This window comes from Cariama cristata, unplaced genomic scaffold (assembly GCF_000690535.1).
Source record: "Cariama cristata isolate BGI_N322 unplaced genomic scaffold, ASM69053v1 scaffold33412, whole genome shotgun sequence".
In the NCBI taxonomy this organism is placed as follows: domain Eukaryota; kingdom Metazoa; phylum Chordata; class Aves; order Cariamiformes; family Cariamidae; genus Cariama; species Cariama cristata.
In genome coordinates, this window is record NW_009604958.1 from 1,309 (window position 1) to 9,613 (window position 8,305).

At 49.4% G+C, this 8,305-nt stretch overlaps 1 protein-coding gene across 1 annotated transcript in view; it reads left to right on the forward strand.

Annotated features, from left to right (window-relative positions):
• The window catches only part of MED16 (mediator complex subunit 16), a 9,109-nt gene extending 1,263 nt beyond the window's left edge, over positions 1 to 7,846 (forward strand). The window contains exons 4-14 of the mRNA XM_009695788.1: positions 730 to 1,161; positions 2,082 to 2,187; positions 2,857 to 3,012; positions 3,371 to 3,582; positions 3,851 to 4,057; positions 4,489 to 4,699; positions 4,911 to 5,044; positions 5,440 to 5,632; positions 5,886 to 6,102; positions 6,501 to 6,584; positions 7,720 to 7,846. Coding sequence (XP_009694090.1) covers positions 730 to 1,161; positions 2,082 to 2,187; positions 2,857 to 3,012; positions 3,371 to 3,582; positions 3,851 to 4,057; positions 4,489 to 4,699; positions 4,911 to 5,044; positions 5,440 to 5,632; positions 5,886 to 6,102; positions 6,501 to 6,584; positions 7,720 to 7,846 — 2,079 coding nt within the window. The remainder of the gene's footprint in view (positions 1 to 729; positions 1,162 to 2,081; positions 2,188 to 2,856; positions 3,013 to 3,370; positions 3,583 to 3,850; positions 4,058 to 4,488; positions 4,700 to 4,910; positions 5,045 to 5,439; positions 5,633 to 5,885; positions 6,103 to 6,500; positions 6,585 to 7,719) is intronic.
• Positions 7,847 to 8,305: the final 459 nt, after the last annotated feature.

Sequence of the window (8,305 nt, forward strand, 5' to 3'; positions counted from 1 at the left end):
AGGGGTTGGATGCTGTGTTTCTCTTGGCGCTCTAAATGTGTCTTCCTTAGTCTGGTGCTTCAGTTTCCTTGGCTGTAAAATGGAGATAAAAGCATTTCTTTGCCTATCAGTAGTAATTCAGAAGAAATGTGTTGGAGGTCCTGAGGTTTGATCCAGGGATTTGGGAATAGGAGCCATATGTGTATGGAGTCAAGCTGCTTGTTTAGAAACGTGTTGAATTTGAGTCAGACTCAAAAAGAGCAAGTCCGCCAAGTAGAAGTTACCTACTTACATTTTTTTAACCATTAAGTCTTAGGGTGTCCCATGGAGAGAAGCCTTTCCCTCTCCTTAGTACTGGAGAACCCGAGGCACTGGGATGTAAAGGGTTGTGCAGCGGGTTGGTGTCGGAGCTGGATTTGGCCACAGAACGAGAGAGGGGTTGTCGGTCTTCCAGGTTCAGTCCACACCCACGAGGTCAGAGCTCTGTGTCTGGGGTGCTCCAAGAGCTTTGCTGAGAGGCTGGGGTGTTCCTGCTACCGCCTGTACAGCCGTAACCACTCTGGCATCGGGGCAGAGGGGCCTCTGCAGGGTCACGTAGCAGAGTTGAGTGTGTGAGCTCAGTGCCCTCATCTGACTCTGTTCAGTTCGGCAGAGCGTGCTGCAGTGACTTAACGAGGAGAGCTCCTCAGTCATGAGCTCACTGCGGATATCGGTTGCGAATGTCTTTGTGTTGTTGACCTTTGTTCACAGTCTGGAGCATCGAACTTTGGTGAGAAGTTTTCCAGGGTGAAGTTCTCTCCGTCGCTGACGCTGTTTGGTGGGAAGCCCATGGAGGGCTGGATTGCTGTGACCATCAGTGGCCTGGTGACGGTCTCTCTCCTCAAGCCCAATGGGCAGGTGCTGACATCCACAGAGAGCCTGTGCCGCCTCCGCTGTCGCGTTGCCTTGGCAGACGTTGCCTTCACTGGTGGGGGTAACATTGTGGTGGCCACATCGGATGGCAGCAGCACCTCCCCTGTCCAATTCTACAAAGTCTGCGTCAGTGTGGTGAATGAGAAATGCAAAATAGACACCGAAATCCTGCCTTCCCTCTTCATGCGCTGCACCACGGACCCTGCCCGCAAAGACAAATACCCAGCAATCACTCACCTGAAATTCCTTGCTCGGGACATGTCAGAGCAGGTAAGCATCTGCTGTTAAAGCAAGCAGGAATTAAATGAATAGCAAGGAAATAGCTCTTTGCTCCACCTTTGACTTCCCCACACGACTCTGGAGGTGAACAATCGTGTCCTGCAATGCCCTTTGTGTTTCTAGTTGCTGTTTCTGGAGGTACTGCTAGTTCAGCTTTGCTGTCAAGCAAGCTGCACTTAAGAGGTCTGGGGATCTGATGGCTGAGCCCTCCGGTTTGTGGAAAAGCAGCCTGAAAAGCCCCGTCCTTCATTAGCCTGATTATGTTTTGCTTTGTTTATTTTCCGGATCTGGCACCAGCTGTTCAGGGAGCTCTGCCGGGCTGTCCGGGAGGTTCTGGGATGTGAAGTCTTTCATCTTTAGGTCTCCGCTTCAAAGCAGCCCCTTTCCAGAACACTTACAGCTCTTGATCTGCGTGACTTAATTTAGTAGCTTAACTCTATTTGCCAAGGGATTGATAATACGATTCTGGAAAGCTAAGTGGTTCAATGAAGCCTGACCTCTCTTCTCTCTCCTCTGGTTAGGACGGAGTGCCTGGCTGGAGAACACAGCGTCTGCTCTGGCTTCAGAGTCAGTTCGGTTCATGTCCTTGCCTTTACATTCAGTTTGTGGTGTATGTGAATGGCATCGGCAGGTCACAGGCTTGCGAGAGATGAGATCGTTTGTGATGTGGAGAGGCACAGGCTGTGATAACACGTGGCAGGGTTCTGCCTCTCTTTCCTCCTAGCTGGAATTAGGAACTTCACCATTACGTATTGCTGATACAGTCCTCTGCTTTTCGCTAGCGGAGTTCGAATTGAGAGAAGGAGCCTCAAAATAGAGGGGAGAGGGAGGAGTGGAAAATGCGATGGGATAGTTCTTTCCCTGTTGTAAAGTTTGTGCATGTGGTTGCAGTATGGGTTTCTGTTTTGCAGGTGTTGCTTTGTGCTTCCAACCAAAACAGCAGCATCGTGGAGTGCTGGTCTTTGCGGAAAGAGGGCTTGCCAGTCAATAATATCTTTCAGCAAATCTCTCCTGTGGGTGAGTTTCTGCACTGGATACTCTTAAAAATAGGAGCATGGTCTAAGTGAAAATGCAAGACAGGTTCTCAAATCCATTATCGCATATATGGGATTATCCAGAATCCTACATTTATTTTTCAGGTGTTCTCAGTCACATGCTCTATTCCGTCTGTTTGCATCTTAGGCAACAAATTGCTCGTTTCCAGGAAGTGGTTTGATTGTTACTTTCACTCAATAAAAGACATTTTCTGTGTTACGCTGTGCAGCCACTCTTCCCGCTGAGAAGCGAGCAAGCCCAGCCTTCTAAAGGAAAAAGATCGTGCAGCAAAGCTATTTAATCGGCCTATCCAGTCTGCATGTTTTTTCCACCTTATTTGAGATACAACAATATCAAATCTATGCAGTTTGTTCCAGTGAAATATAAAGGATTATTGTACAGAAGGACTTTTTTAATCACCACCAGCAGAGCCTTCCATCAAAAGAGATTTAGCAAAACAAGTTGTTGTTTGTACAATTCAGAAAAAAAATAGGGAAATAAGAGGGAGATGTAGTGGTCTGGTAGAATGAACAAATAGTCAGTGCTTGATCTGTATTCCCACTTAGTTGGGGAATGTGGGCAGAAAGTGGGGGGGATGTATTTTCTGGTCTCTTTGGGGAAATGTCTCACTTATTTGCTTATTTTTCAAAGTTGGAGACAAGCAACCCATGATACTGAAATGGCGGATTCTTTCTGCCACCAATGACTTGGATCGGGTTTCAGCTGTGGCCCTGCCAAAGTTGCCAATCTCCCTGACCAATACTGATCTGAAGGTGGCGAATGACACCAAATTCTTCCCTGGATTGGGTAAGGAGTTTCTGTTGTCTTTCTCCTAAATATGTAACTTTTGCCTGAAACTTTACCTTCTTCATCTTCTGAACTGTAGCTGAAGTAAGAACGTGGAACAAACCATATGAAATGCTGATAGGAAAACTTTCAAAGACGTGGTATCTTCCTAGCCATCCTGTTTCGTTTCCATGGAAAGAGACGTATCTCTGTGAAAGGCTGACATGGCCCCAGGATACGAAGAGGGCTGCAAGCCCACAGTCTTTTGGGTGCTGTCCTGATGCCCCGTGGGCTTTCAGTGGTGGCTGCTTCTCTGGGCAAGGTCTGGGCCATACCAGGAGTCATCGCTTGCTCAGCCTTGCTTGTCTTCTCTCCCCAGGTCTGGCTTTGGCTTTTCACGATGGCAGTGTCCACATTGTTCATCGCCTGTCCTTGCAAATGATGGCTGTCTTCTACGGGTCTTCCTCCCAGCGCCCAGTGGACGAGCAGACTATCAAAAGGCAGCGAACTGCTGGGCCCCTGGTTCACTTCAAAGCCATGCAGCTCTCCTGGACGTCTCTGGCCTTGGCTGGCATTGATAGTCACGGGAAGGTATTGTGCTCTGTTATGGGGGGATGCATGAGATGTTCTCGTCCAGGCTCTCTCTAAATGGCGATGGATCCCTCAGAAGAACGCTGGGAATGTTACTTCCAGCTGTGTGATCCATGTTAAACAAGGAGGAGTGTATCCCGTTCCTGCAGGACTTCTATCATTGGGTCAGGAATGAGCTGCAGTTGGCCACCCTGTGTTGTGTTGTAGCTTTGTGGAATGTTTTCTAGTCGGTTCTTGACAGACGTTTTCCTTTGCCTCCTGCCTTCAGCTGAGCATGCTTCGCATCTCCCCCTCCATGGGCCACGTGCTGGACATGAACATGTCCCTCCGTCACTTGCTGTTCCTGTTGGAGTATTGCATGGTGACTGGCTACGACTGGTGGGACATCCTGCTCCACGTCCAACCCAACATGGTCCAGAACCTGGTGGAGAAGCTGCATGAAGAGTATATGCGCCAGAATGCGGCCCTGCAGCAGGTCAGCGGGAGCTCCCGGGTTACTGCAGAGGGCGGGCACATGGAGGGGTCTTACTGGGAGGAGGGAGTGGTAATTGCCAGTGCTCAGAAGAGAGATGGCTCTGGCTGTGCTCTCTCTGAATACTCTACTCGAGCAGTACTTGAGAGGTGAAGAACCTCCATTTAAGCAGTGTTCGTTTTCACTAACGTTGACGGGTTTCTACCTGTTGGAAACTTCTGGTGAGATGGTAAAGTCTATTTTTGGCAGAGGCTCTGGGAACAGTAGCACTGTTTGTACAGGCACAGAACAGTATTCACATGCACAGAACAGTATTCACTATTCCTGTCATTCATGTGGCAAAAACGGAGAGAATAAAGCAGCTTGCTTTTAATGAGCTTATGCTAATTCTGCCTTTACTTCTGTATTTTTCCTGGTGTGTCTCTGTCAATCAGGTCCTCTCCACACGCATTGTTGCCATGAAGGCATCTCTCTGCAAGCTCTCCTCCAGCACGATAGCCCGTGTGTGTGACTACCATGCGAAGCTGTTCCTGATCGCCATTAGCTGCACCTTGAAATCACTGCTACGCCCACACTTCCTGAACACCCCAGACAAGAGTCCTGGGGACCGACTCACCGAGATCTGCTCCAAGATCACAGATATAGGTAGTGATTGCTCATAACATCTGGCACTGCATTCTGAGTGTTTTGTATCAGATCATTCCCCTTTTAGGTTTGATATAAAGTGTCACGGTCTCATAGTAACTCACTGGGTTTGAGGAAGAGGAGGGTGACCTCTCTTGGCACCGCAGAGAGAGGGAGTGAAGTTTGGATCCATCTTCTTCCTGAGCCAGGAGATGTCTTGCTTCTGTTTCAGACATTGACAAGGTGATGATTAACCTGAAGACGGAAGAATTTGTCCTGGAGATGACCACGTTGCAGTCCCTGCAGCAGCTCATCCAGTGGGTGGGAGATTTTGTGCTCTATCTGCTGGCCAGCCTTCCTAACCAGGTGAGAGCCCGGGGTCCTGAGAACAGACCAAGAGGAGCAAAGAAATTTGTGTGCAGCGTTCGGGTAGCTTTAGCCAAGTCACACATGACCCCGGTGTTCCTGTCGAAACAGGCACTTGGGAGATGCTTGTAAGAAACAGCCGAAATACAAAATGGTCCTTTCTGTGCCCGTCTGGGAGTCAGTGATGTAGTGACTGGCAGCTGCATTCAGAGAAGCGGGCTCAGACTTGTTTAAACTTTCAGTGAACCTCTGTATGCCTCTGACCTCCATGGCATCCTTGGGCAGCGAGTGCCGCGGGTTGTGTAGTGCTTGAAAAAAGGAGTTGTCTGAAAACGGAGCAGTGGGTCCAGCAGGCTGCATGTGAGTCCCAGTCTTGGCTGGTTTTGCCTCTGCAGGGCTCCCCAGTGCGGCCAGGACACAGCTTTCTGCGGGACGGAGCATCCCTGGGCATGTTCAGGGAGCTGATGGTGGTGATCCGTATTTGGGGACTGCTGAAGCCAAGCTGCCTCCCCGTCTACACAGCAACCTCCGACACCCAGGACAGCATGTCCCTCCTCTTCAGGCTCCTAACTAAACTCTGGCTGTGCTGTGAGTGTTTGCCGGTTTCCCTGAACAAAAGAATCCTTCTTTAATGTGGATTGTGCGTGAAAGGAATAATTGTGGGGAGTGACTTCTGAGTGGGTCTGTAGTGTTTAGAAAGGGCAAGTACAGCTGCCAAGTTTATTGTTTTCTGTGCTGTGTTGGTGGATGGAGGAGGAAGCCGCACGCAGTTCTCTTGATCTCTAAATGAGAAATTTAAAGATCATGCTGGTTCTCTCTCTTGGCTTCATTTTCCATGCAGGTCGTGAGGAAAATCACATAACGGAGCCAGATGACACCCTGATAGATGAATGTTGCCTCCTGCCCAGCCAGTTGCTCATTCCCAATATTGACTGGTTGCCCATCAACGATGGTATTATCAGCAAGCTGCAGAACAAACAGCTTGTCCGGCTGCAGTTTGGGAAAGCTCCTGGGCTCATTGGTCACACTGTCTCGTCCCAGTTTGATGCCTTTGTCAGGTAGAATAGACGGTGTGGTGAGAAGAGGGTGTCAGGAGGCCTTGGGATCTCTTTGCAGCTCTGAGAGGTCGGTGGGTTTGGGACGCCTGTGTGTTTTGGCTTGTCCACTTGCTGGTGTGACCCAAGAGCAGTTTGTCCTCTCTGCTGGAATTCATTTCTTAACTTGCAATGGGCTGGAAATTTAAAGTATTAAAAAGAGATGGCAAAGGGAGGAGGCGGGGAGGAAATGCTGGTTTGTGATGAAATTCATGTCAGCATGGCCTTGAATCCCATGGCACTTGATGGACTAGGTCGTCAAAGCCTGTGTCCCGTTGGCCACTGAAATGCAGCTCACTGTCCTGGAAACAGCTTTCAGAAAGTGATATTCTAGAAAAGTTCCCATTCTTCTTCCTACCCAGGGCACCTGGCCAGCCCAAAATTGATCATCTGAGGCGGCTTCATTTAGGAGCATACCCGACAGAGGAATGCAAGTCGTGTACCAGGTAAGCGATGCAAGCGTAATGCTGTCAGCGCCGAGGAGGTCTTGGCAGGAACTCAGACTGTTCTTTCTGTCATTCAAAAGCTCTTTCAGTCTTTCTGTTTACCATCCTAGCTGGTACCCCAGTAGCATTTCATGTTGATCGTGTCTGCAGGAGGAAATGCTGCTTCTATAGTAAGGCTTTTGGCGTATGGCACTGCCCCTTGCATTGGAAGGAAACAGTTGTGGTTGTGTTTAAGGCAGCCCTCACCTGGAAGACCGAGATCCTTAAAATGCTTGTTGAAGAGCAGCGTCGCTGACTTGAGATAGCAGCTGCTGCTGCATCGTTGCAGCATGGCTGTTAGATTAAAAATCTTATTACTTTGCCCGGCACAGAGTAACCGCAGCTCTGTGAGAATTAGCTACATTCGTCATTGCCAGTGGTTGAACTGCATTTCATCTAAGGGCTGAACTGTGCGTCATGGAATAAATATGGTACTGCTTTTACAGAAAAATCTGAGAGCAGTCAGGCTGCACAGGTAAACGGAGACCAGAATTTGGCCTGCAGGAGTCTTTATTAGTGATGAGAGATCCCCAGCTTGTTCTGCAGGTCTGGTCTTTAAATAAAACTACCTGTGTTCTTGGAGAGGAGCTGGTGAGAGGAAATAATCACAATGTCCATGGTGCCATTTTTGTGTTGTCTTTCAAACTAGGCTTGTATTTTAAGTCCCTTTGTGCTGTCCTCTTCATCCACCCTCACAAAAGAGCCTGGATTTCAAAACAATGGTGCGGGGAGCAAACATCCATCTAATCATGTGATTGAATTAGCTTTAATTATTGGTTTTAATGGAAGCTCTCTGTAGCAGATCATTTTTACAAGATGTCTGTCTGCTGTTTTATGTATAAATAGCAGCTGGGGGCTGTTGTCTTGAAGACAGCGTTCTGTTCCAAGAGAACCTCTCTTCATTTAAGATAATTGCTCGCATGGTTTCAGCTGTTTTTTAGTGCTCACGAACATCACCTGCAAATGACAAAAGCTGGTTTCCTCCTCAGATTCCTTGCTCCCTGAATGATCTGTACAGATGCCCCAGCAGTGCTGGCTTTTTTCCTGGGCTTCTGTGTCTCCTGGGCCTGGCTTGCCCCTCTCTCTTTCTTTCCAGGTGTGGCTGTGTTACGATGCTGAAATCGCCGAACAAAGTCACTGCGGTGAAGCAGTGGGAGCAGCGCTGGATCAAAAACTGCTTGTGTGGGGGGCTGTGGAGGAGGATGCCCCTCAGCTACTCCTGAGCGCACCTTCTGCGGGGCACGGGGGGAACAGTGGGTGCCAAGCGGAAGAGCTGCTCAGGGCTTCCTTCCTCGGAGGTGTCTGGGGCAAAGGAGCAGCAGCTCTTCCCTTGAGGTCTCGGAAGGCGTCGTCCTGATGCTGCTGGTGAGAAGGCACCAAGCAGCTGACAGCAGTGCTGCTGCTTTTCTTGCAGTGATCTTTCTGCCGTAAAAAAGAGGGGAGGGAGCTTCTTCCTCTTTTACAGGGAAGAGCTAGAAGGGAATGCCAGAGATTTCCCCGTCAATGTCAGCGGGGACCAAGGGCCTGGGAGGAGGGAACCCTGCTGGGTTTGTGTCTCTGGGCTGAGCAGGTGGAGCGGCCGGGCCCTGAGCAGAGAGCAGTGATGGGTGGTGGCTGGGGGTGACAGACAAAGCCCCCAGTGACAGGGGAGCGAATACCTGGTACCCCGTGTTCGTCCTTTG